The 21162-nt window shown below is 41.7% G+C and overlaps 2 protein-coding genes across 2 annotated transcripts in view; both read right to left on the bottom strand.

Annotated features, from left to right (window-relative positions):
* LOC311054143 (MORN repeat-containing protein 1-like) overlaps positions 1-7957 on the bottom strand; it is a gene marked incomplete at both ends in the record, with an annotated part of 63897 nt that extends 55940 nt beyond the window's left edge. The window contains 6 exons of the mRNA XM_084070022.1: positions 592-702; positions 1001-1099; positions 2739-2810; positions 2945-3041; positions 6917-7254; positions 7519-7957. Coding sequence (XP_083926148.1) covers positions 592-702; positions 1001-1099; positions 2739-2810; positions 2945-3041; positions 6917-7254; positions 7519-7957 — 1156 coding nt within the window. The remainder of the gene's footprint in view (positions 1-591; positions 703-1000; positions 1100-2738; positions 2811-2944; positions 3042-6916; positions 7255-7518) is intronic.
* Positions 7958-11563: 3606 nt separating this feature from the next.
* Positions 11564-19146, bottom strand: LOC311053737 (putative glutamate receptor). The gene is made up of 8 exons (XM_084069416.1): positions 19119-19146; positions 18817-18996; positions 16849-17072; positions 15158-15255; positions 14531-14751; positions 13377-13596; positions 12671-12921; positions 11564-12147 (listed from the first exon to the last, which is right to left on the bottom strand). Exons 2-8 carry the CDS (start codon positions 18979-18981, stop codon positions 12049-12051), a joined length of 1278 nt encoding a protein of 425 aa, XP_083925542.1. The 5' UTR covers positions 18982-18996; positions 19119-19146; the 3' UTR covers positions 11564-12048.
* Between the last annotated feature and the right edge of the window lie 2016 nt (positions 19147-21162).

Below are 21162 nucleotides of genomic sequence, written 5' to 3'. Positions count from 1 at the left end.
CAGGGCTTCCTTGAACGAACCAATCAGAACAGTGCTTCCTTGTACGTCATTGCTCCAAATAAGGTGATAAGCCCGCCCACATTTGGATACTGGGCCCTGGTTGGTTCCGCACAACTGCGGAGGGAGATAATTTAAATCTCTATGGAGGGGGGCCAGACCTAATCTGCCGAGGGCTAAAGTGCATGCAATTTTGCAAAGGCAGATTCGTCTGGAACCAGGCTACGTGCATGCTGTACCTTTTAAGCCTATTTTTAACATAAAAAAAATAATAAAACTGAATCTGATATCCAGCATCTTTTCCCAGCAGACATTTTGTAAACACAAGTGAAGGTATTACAATTAATTGTGGGTGTGCTTCTTTAAGTGTTACTGTGTGCCAGCATGAACAGCTCCTGTGCAGTTAACTTCATGCTGGCACACAGAAAAATGTAATGAAACACACTCGCAATTAACATTATTACCTTCAGCTGTGTTTACCTGTCAAACTTAGCTGCTGTGAAAAGAATGCATTCAGTTCCCGTGTGGCAGCTGGGGCTGCCAACCCACGGCTTGTGTCTCATCAAAAGATGTTGTAAAAGGATGGATACCCACCATCTCTTTGGCCAAAAGAGAACTGGCCCTCATATCTTTCACCATTGGCTCTCTGCATCACACCATAACCGTTCAGCTCACCTCCACTGAACTGCCCAGTGTAACGATCCCCTAAAGAGGGGCACAACCCAAATCTATTTTAGCACCACCATGGTACTGCACTTGCAAGTGAAGTCTAAAACAGTGAGGATTAGTCAGTGTTAATCGGAGTCAAGACAAAATTGCTAAATAACATAATGCTCCTCTAATAGCGTAGTTCTTCAGCGGCACAGCCTCTGGGGCAGAGACCCAGATCCACTTTTGGGTGCTGAACCACGATATGAGAAATACTCAACAAATGTTGAAGCTACTGTATTGCATTACCATAATTAAAAACCCAAGGGGTAATTAATTAAATAGTTTTTCTTACCTGTCTTAGCCCAGTATCTCAACCCATTTCCCTCAATCTCCCCACGGATAAATTCGCCCTCATAGTAGCTCCCATCCTTCATCAGCAATTTGCCATTGCCTGGAAGAAAGACAAAACAAACCAGAATATGCGATTGTAAGCATTACTTGGCATTTGGCTTTCTATAGCGGTGTGCAGTCATGTTGATAATACAAAGTATTTGTTGCAAAGGGTAGAAAAACAAATATGAACAAGACTGAAGATGATGTCATATTATTTACAATGCACAGGTTGGTTGATGTACAGTGTAGGACTTGCTGAAACTGAACAAAGCACACTGTATGCATGCCATACAGGTCTGTGCACATTCAGGTAGGGTCAACATAATGTCTGTGACTGAATTAATCAGATTGTTGAATTAAATATAATAACTTTTATAACAAATGTTGGTGGTTGTGATTAAATTACATTACAATTACATAGGGTGCCTTAGGAAACACGAGAGGACTGGAGCACACTCAGGGTGCTTGTTCGGAAGTTCAGAGTGGTGGAGCTTCACTGTTCCATGTTTCAGAGTGCATGGAGTTTGAACAATGGAGAAGGCTGTATTTGTAAAATGTGATCATTGCAGCTTGTTTGGTAGGCTACTCTAGACCAGTGGTTTTCAAAGTGGGGTCCGGCGACTCCCAGGGGTCCTTGAGGAGGTTCAAGGGGGTCCCCAGCTAAATTAAGTAATATAGCATCAGGGTTAAAGTTTGAACCTCTTTAACCCCGTTTTAATACTTCAGCTATTAAAAAATAGGGCATCTACAAGATAATGCGTTGCGAAATTTGCTTTTTTCGAAACATTTTGAAAAATCATGAAGATTTTGTAAAAACGTTGGGAACATTTTAAACATTTTTAACATAAATCTTCTCTTATGCTGTATAAAGTATTTTCAGTTGAGGGTCCAATAGACCATATTCACACGGCGGCCATATTGCCATTAAGTCAATGAAATGCCACCCCAGTTGCCACCCCAGTTGCCACAGCAACGCAATGTTAAATTCCAAAATGGCCACCGTGTGAGTATGGACTATTGGGTCCTTGACATGATCGGATCAGGTGGCGCCATCTTGTGGGGTTTTCAGCTATTACTTTCAATGGTGTGACGTCACGTTCTCTTTCTATATAGACAGTATTCAATATGCACCTGCAGTACACACAGAAAAACAGGTAATAGCCTAATGTTTATACCTGGGATGAATTGAATGAATTTTAAAAGATAAAGATGAAAATGGCAATGTTAGTTAATGAGCATCAAAATATACTTAAAATACCAAAAGTAAAAGTACTCATTATGCAGAATGTCCCGTTTCACAAGGTATATGTATAAAATGTACTTGAATCTTTTGAAAGTAGCAGATCTACAAGCTCACAACGCGTCGCTACGTGTTGTGAGCTTGTAGTTGTAGATCGGCTATTTTCAAATAGCCAAAGTGGATAATGTATGTTTTGTAATAATACTTCAAATCTACAAATAATTCAAATCTACAAAGTATAGTCATTTCAAATACTTGTAGTGGAGTAAAAGTACAATATTTTTTGCCTCTGAGATGAAGTGGAGTAGAAGAAATAAAAGTATTGGAAATTGGAATTACTCAACTAAAGTAAAAGTACCTCAAAATGTAGTAAATGTAATCAGTTACTTTCCACCACTGGACGCTGGCAACTCTGGGTAACTTCTTTAAAGTAGGCTAAATTAACAGGCTAACTCACCATGTTTTTCTCCCATAGTCCATTCTCCCTCATATCGAAAATAGCTGTTTGGGTAAACATACACACCAAAACCTGCGGACAATAATGTGGATGATTACAGCATCACTGCAGCGTCAATGGAGAATAACAGATTGACTTGGAGAGAGACTGAACTATAACTCTGCTGTTGGTTGACAGTGCAGTTATAAGTGCAGGCAATTGGTTACCGTTTCGTTTCAGATCTTTTACATCTCCAACATAATAATCCCGAGCGTTTCTTGGTTGATTTTTGACAACAGCGGACATGTTGCTTCGGAATGCGTCCTTGACAACGCGATAACCATGACAACCAAACCAACATCGCTCTTGGGGCGATGGCGTCACGTCAAGTCGCGCTCAGCGGCTGCGACTGTTCCGTGATTAAAAGTTTACAGACAACTCCATACCGTTTTCCTTCGTTTGTGCATACCATGACAACTCACGCTAATGTGATACTGTTGTGTGTGTGTCTCTGTGTATACCAACTGAGAAACTAGAAAGAAATTTCCTACGAAAATTTAAGTGTGCCTACGTTGGCTGGGGGTTTTGTCGCCGTGGTAATGCGAAACGGTGAAAAAAATAATGCGGTAGGTGGGCCGGTCGTCCCGCACGTTTTGATGTATACATTGAGGGGGCCGTGTGAACCGTGTGGGAGGAGTAGCATTTTGATCCCTTCGGGCGGCCAAAAAAGTAAAGAAAAAAACAGCAAAATAATGTTTCAAAAATTATGGAAAAATAAACCGAAAGTCAAAAAAGGAAAATTAAAAAACAGAAAAATTGAAGGTAAAAATGAGAATCTAAAACAACATTTGAAAAAAATGTAATAATTTTTTAAAATATATAAACAATTACTTAAATGGGTTTGAGTGCTTGTTTCACCCACTTCTGAAGGTCTGACGCAGAAAGTGCCCATTATACTATTGTTTGCAGTCCCCCATTTAGGGGGGGTAGGCAAAGTTTCGGAGCATTTTGGGAAATTTTCAGAAACCGGAAGTGAATAAATGGTTTGAGTGCTTGTTTCGCCCACTTCTGAAGGTCTGACGCAAAAAGTGCCAATTATACAATTGTTCGCAGTCCCCCATTTAGGGGGGGTAGGCGAAGTTTGGGAGCATTTTGGGCACTTTTCAAAACCGGAAGTGTAATATCCACTTCCTGTTGTGACGGATGTGTTCGCAGACCCTAATTTAGGGGGGGTAGGCGAAGTTTCAGATCATTTTGGGCACTTTTGAAACCGGAAGTGAAGAGGTCCAAGTCCCAGTTGGACCATCGAGTTGCATACCCTTCAAAAAGTGTTTTGGTGAAAAATAAAAAAAATCGAAAAAAAAAAAGTTCGGAAAAAAAAATTTAAGAAAAAAAAAAAATGTCGGGAAAAAAAAAAATTCGGAAAAAAAAAAAAAGTTTGTAAAAAAATAAAGTCCATGACAAAGTTTGGGGGCGGTACCATGCTGCAAACAGAAGTTACGGCCATTTAAAGCTCGGCCAATAGGAAGGCAGAGGGGGCGGAGCTTCAACACACAAAGCTCATTGGTGGTTACAGCTGCCACATGGATTATAGCAGGAGCCCTAGAGTCTCTGGGTGGTTTCCCCCCCTCCCCGTAACCGTTAACATGGGAGTGAATGGGGGAGTGAGGATGATGATGGTTAACATGGGAGTGAATGGGGGATGATGATGAAGAGTAAGTCAAGTCAGAATGAGTCTGAATTTGGGACTGAAAGGGGGCGCGGCTACATGTTTTTGCTAATAACGTGGGCGTGGTAACGCAAAACGGCGAAAAAAGTAATGCGGTAAGTGGGACGGTCGTCCCGCACGTTTTGATATATACATTGCGACTAACGAGTAAACCGTGTGGGAGGAGAAGCGTTTTGCGCGGTACGTGCGGCCAAAAGGGGCGGAGTTTCGCTGTTTTTTGCTAATAACGTCGCCATGGTAACGCGTAACGGGAATTCATTTCCGAGCACACTATTCCCGGCCAAGCCGCACGTTTTGATATATATATTGCGCGGGTAGTGTAAAGCGTGCGGCTGTTACGGACGACCGAATTTTGGTGCGTGAAATATTATTATTAATAAATCTGGCGGATCTCAACAAGTGTGCCCTTGCCATTAACATGGCAGGCACACTTAATAAGCTGATATTTCGCCATTCTTGCCATACGGTGTGAAAAGGCTGACCCTTCTCAAGACTTCCCATATGGCAGCCAATTCAATTAATGAGTCAATTGTATATACTGCATGCTAAAAAGAGCAAGCTCTTGAGAGCCCGCCCACCCCCCCTCTCATAGTATATAATATTTAAGTAACTAAGTACATTTACTCAAGTACTGTACTTAAGTAAACTTTTTAGGTACTTGTACTTTACTGGAGTATTTCCAATTTTCAAAACTTCTACTCCACTACATCTCAGAGACAGATAATGTACTTTTTACTCCACTACAATTATTTGAAAACTTTATTTACTAGTTACTTTGTTGACTTTGATTATCATTACAAAACATATATTAACCACTCCAGCCCTATATATACTTCGGCTATTTGAAAATAGCCAATCTACAAGCTAGCTCACACACCCTGTCATGGTGCGACGCATTGAGCTTGTAGATCTGCTATTTTCAAAAGATTTGTATACATTTTGAAAACATAAAATGGGACATTCTGCATAAGAAGTACTTTTACTTTCGGTACTTTAAGTACATTTTGATGCCAATACTTTTGTACTTTTACTCAAGTAAATTTTGAATACCAGACTTTTACTTGTAACAGAGTATTCCTACATTGTAGTATTGATACTTTTACTTAAGTAAAAAACTTAAGTGCTTCTTCCACCACTGCCAATAAGTCCCTGAAGACTCTCCAGCTGGTCCAGAATGCAGAGATGCATGAATAATATGGGAACTAGAAGAGATCATATGTCATCCCTTAATTGGCTTCTCTGCATGCACTGGCTCCCTGTAAAATACAAAATACTACTTGAAATGATCCCTTCTCACCTACAATGCCCTTAATGGTCAGCTCAGCCTGCTGGAAGAAGACCAGTGTACACCCACCACTATGTACTATAGGTTGGTTTACTTGTATTTCCAAGAAAGAGAAGAGTGGGAGGCAGAGACTTTAATTACCAGTCTCCTCAACTGTGGGACAGTCTCCTAGTTTTGGTCTGTGAGGCAGACACGCTCTACGTTTAAGATTAGGCTAAAAACGTTCCTTTTTGATGAAGCTCATAACAGTTAGGGCTGTTAGGCTTGTTAGACTTGGTTGTTAGAGGGCTTTCCCACGGCTCACAGAGCTCCACTCTCCCTCCTCTCCTCCTCTCCAATCTCTCTTTTTCTCTTCTCCTCTATTACTACCACCCCCTAACCTTCTTCTCCATTTATCTGTGTCACATTCATATCCCATCAGTGTATGTTACTAACACTTGTATGCATTCATGTCCCATCAATTCATGCCACTAACTCAACTTTCGGGGAGGACCTCTTTCCCATAGTTTTTGTGCCTTCTCATATTGCATGCTCCCAAGGATAGCTATTGCCACCCGCCCTAGAGCTTGGTTCTGCTCAAGGTTTCTTCCAGTATTTCCTTGCCACTGTCAGCAATGGCAAATGCTTGCTCATGGGGGAAATATTGGGTCTCTGCTTTGCTCTCTCCTATTGTAAAGTGTCTTGAGACAACTTTGTTGTGATTTTTCTACTATAATAATATTTAATTTAAAATTAAATTATAGTGTTTGTAGAGCAGCGCTTGTCTGTATGTACATGTATCTATTGCATGTATTATTATTGTATGCACCCAAAATGTTTGTATCCCTGTGTCGTCAGTCCATCTTTGGCTAATCTCACACACTGCTGGATCTTTCAGCGCCAAATATCTTGAGCACGCTGCCAGTCCAAGGAATGGAATCCTGTAATAGTTTTTGTGATGTTTGCGTGTGTGTGTGAGCGTGTGAATATTTTAAACATTGTGACATCAGCATTTCACAGGGAAGATATGCCGCTACTAGGCGGCAATTTGTTTTCTTTTTTTTCTAGTGGGTACGCTGTTTGTTCTTTTTCAGTGGGCTCATTGTTTTTCCTTTTTCTTTTTTTAGTGGACTCCCTGGTAACGAGAACACTCGTGTTAATTCTTATGTTGCTGCTGTTCTTAGTCATGGCTGCCAGTTTCCCCACCTGATGTATCTGAGTCCTGACTTCTCCAGACCCGTACTTCAGACCAGGCCCTAAGTCTAAGATGTACAGGTTGTGGACATCATTGAGTGTGTTACCTCCAAAGAAGATGACACGATCTCCCACCACACAACAGCACATCCTAGACATCATACACGGGCCACTCCCCTTGGGCTCAACTTTCTTCCAGTATTGGGTCTCTGGATTGAATTTCCACAGAACATTGAAGCTCTGATCCAGAAGAAGGCTGCGGCCACCAAATATGTACAGCTCTCCATTGTAGCCAAAGGCTGAATGATCTCCATCGTAGGCAAAGACTGAATGATCCTTGCTTTCTTCTTCTGGAAGAAAACGTGCAGAAGGTGTGCTCAGCCAGCAGTTGGTCTCTGTGTCAAACACACAGATGTTGTACTGGTCGCTGACCTGGTCGCCATGGGCTCCAAATACAAACATTTTTGTCCCGATGATGGTGGCAGAGTGATATTCTGAAACGGGTGAGGAGACGTAGGCAAAGCGATGTTCTGAAACTGGTGGCGGAGTGCCTCTGGTGTTAATTAAAGACCAGACCATTGTGGTGGTGTCCAACTTGTGGATGTCATTGGTACGTCCGGTCTGCTTGTTAAATCCTCCAAAGATATACATGGCTTTCCCCAAGGAACAAGCTGAGTGGTCGATCCTTTCCTCTGGAACAGTCCCAGTAGTCTTGGGCTTGAACCAACTATGGGTGTTGACATCAAATGCATAAAGCACATTGCAGTACTCCGACGTCTTAGTAATGCCCCCCCAGATGTAGATGATATTGTCTATCCGCACAGCTGTGTGGCACCAGCGCACTGACGGGGTACTTTCTTCTCCTGCAGATGTCACTATGGGCAACTTCATCCAGAACAGGGCCACTGTGTCGAAGATGAGCACCTCAATCTGACCCATGTGGGTCTCCCTGAAATAGTCGCCTCCAAAGCAGTACACCTTGTGGCCCACTGCCACAGCAGCATGACCACATCTCTTTGGTCCTCTGTTCAGTTGCAACGTCCAGGCCAACATGTCTCCTTCAATTTCTCTTTCAATTTGTCTCTCTCTCTCTCTCTCTCTCTCTCTCTCTCTCTCTCAACATTGCTTTAAATACTGTAGGCCGCTCAGAGCTGGCCTGACATCCCACTGACACACTATAAACAAAAAGTGTTACCACGCAACGCCGATTTTTGCAGGAATTAACAAACTCATTTCTCATGGGGATCCTTGACGTCACAGTACTGAGCTGGCCAGAGCTGGTCTGACCTTGGCTTACACAGACAACAAAGTGTTTTGCTGCGCAACGTTCGCCGATTTGCGCAGGTGTTGTTTGTTTGTTTATTTCCCTTACAAAATAATTTAAAATGATAGGCTACACGAGGATTCAGTAAAATGTTAAGGAGAAAAAACAGGGAAACTTGAGAAGTTTCATTCTCTGAGTAAACATTTTGGAACAGTAGCCTACAGTAGGCTCTTCATTAGCTGTAAAACTAAAATGGCACGTGTTCGGACACCGGCTGAGCCCCCTTACAAGGAAGTGAACTCATAGCTGACCATTATCAATAATAATAAAATGCTTACCCCATGCCCAGGAGGAGATAAGCTGCTGGAACCGTACGGTGATGTTGACTGATCTTAGCTGACCTCCAGCTTTCTGCTGGCTACGTTCCTTCTAAAAATTCAGTGGTTCCCAAACAGTGTAACATAATATAACATTGTTCTGACTAACTCAGTCTCAGTCTTTAGATCCTTTAAAATTTGCCGGCTACGAGGCAGCTGTGTGTTCCGTGAGCAGAAATAACGGAATAGAAATAAGACTTCCGGTTGACGATCTCTTCAGAATAAGAGTACCCTCTAGAGTAAAAAGAAACCATTGAAAACCATTGAAAAACGGTTCATTTGCACATTAAAACTATAAATTAAGCATTTAAACGAAGCTAGAAAACACATATTATGTATATTTGTAATAAAACAAGTTTGTAACTGTTTTAATAACATTAAAAATGTATCTAAATGGATAAATGCTGTTCACTGGAGTGCATAGACTTCACAAATTGGACGCTGGACACGAGACAGCTATTTGCGGAGGCACGTGTGACATACGCACACGTTCAGGGAGACCCCCTCTACAACGCCACACTCTCCGCTAAGCCAGACAGGTGTATTTGGAAAAGTGGCGGGCCGTCCAGTGAGGTCTGGGGTCAGAAAACGGTCCATTTTCAGTGCATAGACTTCACAAATTGGGCGCTGGACACGAGACAGCTATTTGTGAAGTCTATGCACTGAAAATGGACCTTTTCTGACCCCAAACAATACAAAAACAATACATATATATGTAACACACACAAATCAATATCCAGTTAAAGTGCAAAACAGTGCTAAGTGCACATTTAATGGGGGTCAATAGCCAATTTCAAACTGGAACAACCTGGCACTTGAGTTAAGTGATCTAGTATAAGCCATTTAAAAAGACATACTGTACATCATACATTTTTTTTTAAATACAATTGTGTCTTTTTTTTTAAACTTGACACTTAGAAGTGTTTTAGTATGAGCCATTTAAAAGGCATACATCATAAATGTATTTTTAAATTAGATTTGTGTCTTTTAAAAAACATAAAAGATTTACGATCTTATTTTGAAGGCAACCGGAAACCTTATTTCTGCTAGCTCGAAAACCGGAAGTCCAATGTCTGCACACGGAACGGAGCTCGAGCCGGAGCATTTGTTTTCCTCTAACAGCGACAGACTGAGGCTACACGGAATTCATGGCACTGGATTGTACGGATCGGACTACATCGCACCGAGAGCTCCGTTGAACTTGGCACAAAGGAAATTCCGGAGTTAAAACTCCGGAGTTAACTTTTTGAAAAATCTCCAAATATGGGCATAAGGGGGACAAGGTCAGACGTCCATCCTTATATTAAAGTTGGCTCAAGGGAGGAGTCGCCGGTGGGAGGGCGGACCACTGACGTCATTCTGACTCAGCCATAAACAAACCACCACGCCCCTCACTATGACAACATAAACGTCTCTATGACACCATAAACAAACCATGAGTCAGCTCGATATACAGTATGGGCATAAAAGCGGGCATGCCCATATATAGGCCTATACTGATGACATCATGGATCTCCATGTATGGGCATAAAAGGGACAAGGACTGATGGATACAGATATCCCAAAAAGGGACACAGGTAGACCACTGGACCGATCAGTGGCAAAAAAGGTTGTGCACACTGACAGTAGGCCAAAGAAGTACCTTCATTTTTATCACGTTTCACACTTTTTTGTAACTTTAATTTTATAATTGATGAAGTCAATGGGGCTCAGATCAGGCTGAAACCTGTTGAAAGTTGGAGTCATACATCATATGTCATAGTGACACTGATCATCCCATGTGGATCTCGAGATCCATCACATAATGATCAAGAATGAACCTGTTGTAAAAACACAGAAATAAAACAATCTGATTTGGAATCGCTGGGTCACAAAAGATTAAGTGGATTTCGAGGTACTAGGTCTAGAATCTAGTCCCCAACATTTAATGCTGGGGACTACGAATGCAAATCCTTGCTAAATCCGGTGTATTCACGCTACATCATGTACTGTGTGTATCATTGATATGCGCTGTCCCGTCCAAATAAATAAACAATATAAAGTCAAGTGACCCTTATCATCCATCCTTCAATGACACCAATCGTTGATCCATAAGAATGAAAGAAAAAGCTTGTAACTTTATTTGAAAATAACTTATCATACCTAGAAAAAAAACATTCATTTATTTAACCATTGATCATCATCACCATCACAAACATCATATACTGTCGTATATTTATTCATATTTTCATTTGTCTAATCACCTAAAATATTGAGTCCTGTTTTTGTTACCTTAGAATGAGCCCTTTTAGTAAAAGTAATAATTTAACTTGACTTCACACAAATTGCAACAAGATCTGACCCTAAAGGTATCGAAATTCTTGAATAATCTCAAGGGAAAATCCTGAAATCCTGGAAATTCTAAATGGCCATAGTGATAATTATTGTATATTTTAAAGCACAACAGACATACCACATTTGTGTGGTGATAGTCCGATTCCCCCCACTGACGCCTGGCCCACCACGGTCGATGCCTTCACAACAAAATACCTTCTCAGTTTCATGCAGAGACATTCTGCCTTTCCTTGCTTGTTTAGCTGGCTCCTCCCCAGCAAATCTTGATATTCAAATGTTCTTTATTTTCATCATGCATTTGAGACTTGTAGATCAGCTATTTTTGCTATTATAGCTACCTACAACAAAGTATAGTGTTTAAGTGGTTAAATACACACAAGTTCAACCCTTTTAATTATTAAGCAAAGCTATTTTCATTCCACATTTTCTATAAATGAAGGGTGACAAAATAAAACTGTGTGCCAACTTTGTCAAAGCATGGGTATAGTAAAGTCAGGTTGTCATAACTGTTCGGATTAATAATAGCCATTCTACCTTCAAATATTATCTCATATCTTAACAGTCATTTGATACATATTGCTCATACTTTGTGCTGTGGAGTTCCTATTAATGTATATTGAGGAATATCCTTGATGTATACTGTATAACAAGAGATATGATACATACTTCGAGACAAGAGAGAAATTGGGATATCTAGGAATTTATTTGGGAGAAAAGGTGCTTAAAGTCAAACAATGGTATTAAAACAAAAGAAACATTTAGTTGGCGTAGGAAATCAAAATAATTAAAATGGATGTGGATATTTGATATCTTTCTACAAAATTCATTACTAAATATATCAGAGTAGGATTAGTATAATCTTTGTACATTACGTTGGTCTTGTACAATTTATGTAGTACAGACATTGCCACAAATGTATTTCTTTATTAAATATTATATATTATTACATTATTATTACTGCTCCTGCTACTGCTCCTGGATCAAACACTACACAAATAGTTTCTTAAACACTTCGTAACAAGCATGAAAAAGAATGCTGTTGAACCAGCATACTGGTTCTTACTAATGTGTAACATATGAGCTGTATTTCTACTCGCAGTCATTGGAGTTTTCACACATACAGTCACAGTTTATTCCCCTCTCTGACACTATGATAAAATGTAAACCTTTTAAGCTTTGATTTTGAATGAGGTCTCTTGGTCCTCTGTCTCCCCGCTGCTCCCAAACCGTCGGCCTAGCTCTGTTTGCAACGTTGAGCAACAGGATTTCTGCAAACACCGGGACAGAAAAGAAACAAATTGAAATGTATCCCAATGTGAATGCACCAAGCACAGTGGTAGACAATAACTAAGACATTTACATGAGTACTGTACTTCAGCATATTATTTTAGTATCTGTACTTTACTTGAGTATTTTCATTTTTGAATACTTTGACTTTCACGCCATTACATTTTAAAGTCAAATATTGTGCTTTTGACTCCACTACATTTATAGGAAGGGGGAAAAGTACATTTTGAATTAACTACTTAAGACCTATTTCAAACGTAGCCGATCTACAAGCTCACAACAAGTCGCATCACAATGCGCTGTGAGCTTGTAGATCTGCTTTTTTTTTCTGGGTGGTCAATATTTAAATACAGCAATTCATTGATATTAAAAACTAAATGTTTGTACTTTTGAATACTTTTCTACTGGTGTAACATTTGACCAGGAGTATACTTTGACTTTAAGTACTGGGGTTGCAGTACTTTGTCCACCACTGATCAAGCAGCACCACAGAGTCCCTTTTACCTTGCTGTCCTTGGCGTGGCTGCGGACGTTGGTCAGCAGCTCGAGGAGGGCCAGCAACAGGCCCAGGCCTAACCCCACGCCCAGCAGCACGAACAGGCCCTGCAGGCCGTGAGGCTGCAGGGCCTCGGAGGACTGGCCGCCGCCGGCCCCCGCACAGCTGTTGGGCCACCACTTGTTCCTCAGGTATGTCAGCTTGCCCGATTCAGTCAAGTGGAGGATGGCCAGCGTCAGATTCTTTACCAGTGGAGAGCCTGATGGAAGACGATGGGAGCGAGAAGTATATAGGGTGTCATTTGGGGTTCCAGGGGATGGCAAACGCCACCCCCTAGCTTTAGCATATAGCCTCACAATTCTGGTCTTTTATTATTTCCTCCATAAACCGATGTTTATTACAGATTAATCAGATTTCCGATCGACACTTATAGATACTTGTTTTCTTTCTGCAACCATACTTTCGTTAATCACTTTAAAACTTGTCATTAGAGGTGAATAAAAATAAATAAATACAAATAAACTTTAAATCCATTTCAAAATGTTCAAATCTTTTTCTTTCTTTTTTTTCAAAAATAGCAAAAATAGCAGATCTACATGCTCACAACAATGTGTTGCGAAGGTGGTGGTTGGGGGAAAGGGGTTTGAATTCACATTTTGCCCAGGTCATAAAATGTATTGCTTGGATGTAAAGGCCCATATAGCACTCCCTCACCCCGCTTAGCTGCAATAGAGTAGCCTCTCATAGCTATGACCTCCTGGGAGCGGGTCAGTGTACAGTTGCGGGCCACGGACAGGTCCAGGGAGACGGCCTCTCCAATGAAGGCAAAGTTACCCTCCAGAGCACGGCGAATCCCCTCCTCCATGTTGGGCATGAAAGTCTTCCTGCGCTCCATGTGCTCATACATACGACGGTAGACGGGGTCAAGGGAGTTCTGGAATGGAGTGAAGATGTGAGATGTACAGAGCCACCGTAGGTCCTCACAAAGTATCGATTGCACCAGTTTATAGTGCTGACTGAACAGTGTTTCATTATTCGGTTAATACAAACAATAGTTAACTGAAGCCGGTTCAGCTATTTCCAATCGACAAAGTTCTATGGAAGACTATTTCTGCCACTGGGTAAAAGTAATAGTATCACCGAAGTCGGTACCTTTATTTCCAATCAATGAAGTTCTATGGAAGCCCATTTCTGCCACTAGGTAAAAGTAATAGTTTCACCAAGGTCGGTACAGTTATTTTCAACAAAGTTCTATGGAAGTCCATTTAAGCCACTGGGTACAAGTAGAAAGTTATTTTTATTATATTTTTCACTCAGGTTTGGAAATGGGCTTCCATAGTTTTCAGTGTGCTGAAAGGGGGACAGATATTCAGCACATGTAAACATGCCGGGCAGTAAGTATCAGTGGACCATTGTTTGTGTATTTGGGGGTGATTTATCCATGGCGTATGCTCAGCTATAATAATAATAATTATTATAATAACAATAACAATAACAATAACAATTATTATTATTTTGCATTATTACTATTATTACTATAACCACATTAGCTCTGGTGTCCTGTGTTTAAAATACACATTTTATATATATATATATATATATATATATATATATATATATATATATATATATATATATATATATATATATATATATAAAAATATTCTCACAATAGCTCACAAATGTACTCTTAGTGTAGCTCACAATGTGTCACAAATGTGATATGCGGTGAGCTTGTAGATATTGTATCTATTTTAGCTTTTCAATTAACCAACCAAACCCTAAGACAACTAATCACTCTTCAATACCTCAGGCATTCGAAGTAACCATTGTTTAACATGGACTGTGACAATAGATATGACCTGTACCTTGAAGAAAGCATTTGTGGAGCCAGCCTTGAGCGTCCCATACTCTATGACATCCTGGTTGGCGAGGTCCTCAAAGCTCTGGATGGAGACCTGCTTATTGGTTTTCGAGTGCAGCATGGCGTTGAAGTTAGAGAAGTAGTAGGCCAGCAGGAGTACTGCAAACGCCCACCAGATGGCGCTGACCATGCGCCCAGACAGGGCCTTAGGGTGAGGACCAGTGCCTGGGAACAAAGCCAAAGATTCAGTATGCACTATGCAGTACACAAGGTGTTAAGAGATAAATAAAACCTTGGTCATGGTTGTCCTTGTGTCATGAATTGTTCAAAGGTCTTTTTTCAGGGTTGGGCAGAGGCTGTGCAGATTGGTTCAGTTCTACAAAGGACTAAATGGGTTGTATTGTACACCACTTTTTTCAGAAGGGTGGCTAGCGGAATTAATAAAGTAATACAATGAGTAACGTAACTCATTTGTAAAGTAAATAAGTAAAAAGATTGATAAGTGTAGACTATCTTTTTACACTTCCAGAGTAAATTGACACCACTGTCTATTGCATTCTGTTCCAATAGATGTACAGTATCTAATCTGAGTGCATGCTTTAGTTTGAAAGTGTAGGAGGTGCTGTCTCACCTTGCAGGGTGAGAGCTCCAGTGATGTACCAGAAGCTGTGCAGCAGAGTAAAGTTGTGCTGTTCCACCTCGGGACCGGCCCACTCACACGGACTGATCCTGGAAGAGCAGGGAACACAGAAAAATGTAACTCCGGGAGTGTACCAACCCAATTTTACTTGTGCACAAGGGAGAGGCAAAGCACAAAGCAGTTAAAGATGTCACTCAGAATTTAGTCTACAAGATTCCTTCGGATGAGTTAGAACATTGTGAATGTCATCAAGTGTATGGATTAGAGAGAAGTATGGTTAGATACGTCAGTGCTACATGTAAGCGAGTTTGCAAGTTTGGTGCAACACACACACACAAAAAACGTGAGGAAAAAATATAAATTATATAACACGTTTTTTGTGTGTGTGTTATTTATTATATTACATAATATATAATTTGAAACCAGTGGACATCTATGGAAGATTGTTATGTAACCTTCTTCACATGTATTCTCATACAGTCTGGGGACCTGGATCATGTGTATCGAATTCCATGAAATGATATGGAGCCGTTATTGAGCAACTCCCTGTGGATGAATATGAATAATATGCTTTGACAGGCATGCTAACAGTGGGGGGTGACAGTGACAGGACCTACAGCGCACAGGGGGAATTGGCAATGATGAAGAAGAATCACAAAAACTAGACACAGGAAACACTATGGTGCTTCAGCCCTGTGCGGGTTCATTCCCCTAGTAACACAAAAAATCGCACCCTGTGTGAAGGAAGCGGTGCCTTTGATGAGTGGCCTCCTGGTGGCGCTATAATAGGGCGGGGCGGGGCTTCAGCAATTAATGCTCGTCCCTATTGGTGGTGTAAGTCCACATACCAAATTTGGACTTGGTGGCATGCTGCAAACTGGAGTTATAGCTGTTTAAAGCCAGTGGCCTCCTGGTGGCGCTATAATAGGGCGGGGCGGGGCTTCAGCAGTCAATGCTCGTCCCTATTGGTGGTCTAAGTCCACATACCAAATTTGGACTTGCTGGCATGCTGCGAACTGGAGTTATAGCTGTTTAAAGCCCGTGCTCAAACGGACAAACGGACAAACGGACATACGGACATACGGACGGACATAGTCAAATGCAGAGCGGCTGGCACCGCTAAAAATATAAAATAAAATATAAACATGCTTCTATAGATATAGACGCATGTTGATCTTGCGATCCACATGGGAACGGTGTGGCTCCAATGTGGATCTCAATGTGGCCAGCCTGTGACGTCAGTCTTCTATGATATCAATCGTCTATGACCTATCTATGATGTATGACTCCAAATCTGTACACGGTTTCAGCCTGATCAAATCGTGATTGACTTTGATTATAAAATTACAGTTATTAAGTGTGAAACATAAGAAGAATAACGTGAAAAGAAAAAGAAAAAACACACACACACACACACACACACACACACACACACACACACACACACACACACACACACACACACACACACACACACACACATTCCTGTAGAGCCATGCTGTAAAGGAGGATCTATCGCAGTCATTCTCAACGTTTTTAATTTCCAGGACCCCCAGTTTGATATGATTAATCTCTGGGACCTCAATCAACACTATAAAATCCTCAGTGCTAATTTAAGAGTCTACAGATAGGTCCATTTGGACAGCTGGTGGTCCCAGGCATGGTCCATGAGCAGCACTCACCTGGTCACCACGTAGATGCAGAGGCCGGTGAGCAGGAATGAGATGATGACGCCCACCCACATTTGGACGGAGAAGGGCGACAGGAAGCTGAATGACTTCTCCTCCGCCGCCATTTGCTTGTCCATGATGAAGCCGAGGCCCGTCTGCATGAACGGCGTGGTCATATCCACCGCCCGCTCCCGCACTGCCGTATGGGTCAGCGGCGCCACGGCCAGGTCCGCCTCCTGAGGTGGGATATAGGCAAACAACAGTCCTATTATCTAACACACACACTGACACCTTGCAAAGTAACACAGCGTACACAACAAAAGAAGCTGCGTTTCTATCATAGAAACACAACGCTGAGGAAGACCAGCGGGTCGAAACGCGTCCGTTTCTGACTGCTGCTGCGAAACATTAAAGACTATATTTGTATTTGAGAGTGCGGATGTTTCTTTTGTTGTGTACAGGTACATTGTCAAGAATCTGCACCCAGTTGAACCTCGAGAGTGTCCTTCCAGTGCTCTGATCAGCGCTACTAGATGTTCAGGCCACAAAGCATGTGTCTTTGGCAGGCATACGGATTGTGCCTAAATATGGATATGCTCAAGCCCGACATCAAACGCAAATCACCGGTGCTAGTCAACGGCTGCTGTTGTGTTTGACATCACACCAGAGCTTGATCAGCAAGAGCGGGATAGGAAGGTTGTGTGTTCTAGGTAACCTGTCGTGAACATTTTGTAAAGCAGGAAGTTCAAGCTTACCACAGCATAAAACACTATGTACAGTAGGACAACAGATTATAAACGTAGAAAGAAAATACATTAGGAAAATGTGCTCCTCGGAGCACAGGTCTCTGCCAGACCAGGTAGTACAATAAGGATGAAATATGAAAAATCGGACAGGTCCGTCTTGATGACATTATTAATAGAGCTAATGTGTACTGATTTGCGTGATGTTTGGACAAAATCTGTAGGAGTAATAGCAAAACATTATTTTAGGAAAAATCTGCCTCCTGGTGGTGCTATAACAGGCCAATGTGAAGATGGCAAACGCTGCGGGCATTTTGTTCAAATCGAGCCACTCTGCCTCCAGGGAGTTTGTTGATGTTGATCAGGGCCGGAGATTAGCAGCTTACAGACAGACGGACACACACATGGACACACACACCCACACACGTACACGCACACACACACACGCGCACGCACACGCACACGCACGTCTCGGCCATGACTTCAGCCTGGCGGAGACAATAATAATTTTGATTATTCTAAACAAATACCAAAAATGTGGGGTATTTTTGGCTCTTGTACATATAGAAAAAAGTACATTAAAGGACGACTTCACCCATTTTCAACCTGTCTTCATATAATTGGTCCTCACTAATGCTCATGATAAAATGGTAAAATTTTCTTCTACTCAGTCTGTGTCTCAGAGGAGGGCTGTGGACAGTTCAGAAACCCGTCTACCAGTGACATCATCGATGGGGAATCCAAGCTAATAGAAACAGCAGGCTTTGTATTTCTGGAAAATTGCAATGCAATAATGGAAGCCATTGTTCTCACGTTAATAAAATCTAAATAAAAAAATGAAATCTTGTTGGGGAAAAAAATCCTGCCTAACGATGATGTCACTGGTAGACAGGTTTCTGGACTATCCACAGTCCTCCTATGAGACACAGACCAAGTAGAAAAAAATGGTACCATTTTATCATGAGCATTAGTGAGGAGCAATTATATGAAGATAGGTTGAAAATCGGTGAAGTCGTCCTTTAACAAAATGTCCACGAACTTACTGCCAACCGTGTCAACAAGTAGTTATAGTAGTCGACTAGTGGACTAGTTGGTGAAACTCCTACTATAGGCTGTAAATTGTACAGTATATATCAATGTACAGATTTCCAAAGAACATTCATTCACTGCACACTGTATCACATACAGCACTAACTACATGATACAGATGGAAGCCAACACATGCACCGCCACTCACCCCTCGTATGACCTCGCCGATCATCCCATTCCAGTTGCCGTTGGCGTCCACTGAACCAAAGAGGTTGTCCTTCACCAGGTGGACGTTGTACGTGAACCCCATGGTCTTTGAGAGCTCGGAGAGCAGGTCAATGCAGTAGCCTTCCAGTTCAGTGCCGCTGGACATGGTGTATGGGTCTTGCTGAGGAACCAATCATTAAAAAAAATACCTCAGTGAACCGTTGTTTATTTAAGCTCGCAACCATTTCAAAGTTGACACAATCTCCTTGTTATTTTTGCTTCGTACAATGTGAAAGAGAATACCTTTGCTGTGGTGATCTTTAGCTGCCCGGCATCTAGAATGCAAAGAAAAACAACTCATTAGATTCTCACTGCTGTCAAATTGGTCAAGCTTCTGTCTGAACTAATAATGCTAGGTGCATTGTACTGTAAAGCCTGAGTTATAGTTGCGTGCTGGTGTCATGCACAGAAAATAGCAGATCTACAGGCTCACAATGCATTGCAGTGTGATGCGTTGTGAGCTTTTCGATGTGCTTGTGAGCTTTTCTGTGTGCTTGTGAGCGTTCGGTGTGCGACGCCGGCACACAACACAGTATAAATCAGGCTTTACTGTAAGCCACTTCTTTCTTGTGTTTCAGCTCATTAGTGGTTTCCTTTCATGAGCCCAAGCGTCTGTAGACAGTGGATGCTGGAACCTCAGCGGAATATATAGTTGCATTGTGTTGTGTTCCTTTATGTCCGCCCTAGCTACTAGAGTAAATAACCCCCCAAAAAAAACAGTGGAGTACAATGATAGTATTTGGTTTTCTCTACAGTCCCCTTCTACCCCAACCCTCCCAGTATCCGTCCGGTAAGTCACACACTTATCCGTGACATTCAAACTTGTTTTCTCTTTGCCCCTGAACTGTGACCAATGGCATTCACAGCGTGTCCGGCCAGGACCTAACATGCCCTGCCAGGGTTGGTGGGAGGAGGGGTTGTCAGCGGAGGTGCCAGGGGGGCACGACTTCCTCATAATTGCGGCGTATAAAAGGCAAGCTGGCCATATATTCAGGGAGCACCCTCCTTCCTCCATATCAAAATGATGACACTCTGTCAGCTTCCTTTAGAGAAGATGGCAAGACCTAGGAGCTGCGGAGATGCCTGTCAGTTCACGGCCTGCATGCATAGCCAACACACCCCACGTGGATAATTGATTTATCACAGTCCTTTATGGACTGCGGCAAGGCGCTCCCCTCGCCTCGTGAGAAACGGGATGCTGCCATAGTAGACGATGCCCCCCATCGCGCTTTGACGGGACTCCAGTAGGCCCTCGCAGTTGCCAACGGGGGAAGAGTCAGATGTCGAGACGCGTAAAATGGTTTGAGAGCACCCCCTTCAACAGGGCAGCCAGAGCATGCTGGGATGTTGGAGTACTTTCATACAGAACCCTCTAGGAAGGGTTATGTCAGGCTGGTCGGGAAAATATGCTTCAATTGGCCAAAGAAAAGAGCTATTGCAAGCCACTGGCTATTGCAAGCCAAACTCTAGGCCACTAGGCGCTGGCCTAGAGTTTGTTTTCCATTGTATTCACATACAGTATAGTGTCAACATGCCAAAGCCATTATAGTTGCTAACTGGAGCAAAAATAGTTGACAGCATGCGGATATAAAATGAAGTCATGAATGTAAGGCTGGGAGATCATAGGTACATTGTTCACACCATCCATAGAGCAAATTGGCACCAAACCACTCTGACTCTTTAAAATAAGACATACTGTGGTCTCCTGTCTAATCTTTAGCTATCAATAGTAAAGTAATAGCAAACTAAATGACTGTGTGCAATCATAAAGGTGAATTTAGCTATGTTTCAACCATTACAAATGAAACAGGCCCTGATCAGAGCCAGTAGGAGGCCCCTGCGGCAAGTTTGTCCCCAGTGCTGCTGATCGCTAAATAAGAAACAGGACACTCGAACCAATAATGTTTACTTGGCAACACTTGTATTAAATGTGAGAACATTTTGAAATTTAAATTGATAGTAAAATATTTGCAACAATGTGCACTTTCGAAAAAACAGAAAGTTGATAATGCAGCAGGGAGCAATACAGTACATCCCTACTTTTTATCTATACATTCAGAGCAAGTTTAACTGGCCTGCAGGATAAGATGAAATATATTTTCATGTACTGTATTACTCAAACTGTTTGTTTTGAGCACGTGTTAGGTTAATAATAATAATAAACAAATTGAATTGTTTAACTATTTAATTCTTGTGCCGGTGATCTATTCTAAATTATTAAAACCGAAGCAGATGCAGTATTTCAGCACCTTTATAATTGGACAGCTAAAAGCAATTTATATTTCAA

This window comes from Gymnoscopelus microlampas (genome assembly GCF_963454915.1).
Source record: "Gymnoscopelus microlampas genome assembly, chromosome: 10".
Taxonomy (NCBI): domain Eukaryota; kingdom Metazoa; phylum Chordata; class Actinopteri; order Myctophiformes; family Myctophidae; genus Gymnoscopelus; species Gymnoscopelus microlampas.
This window is presented reverse-complemented; position numbering and strand designations above follow the sequence as displayed.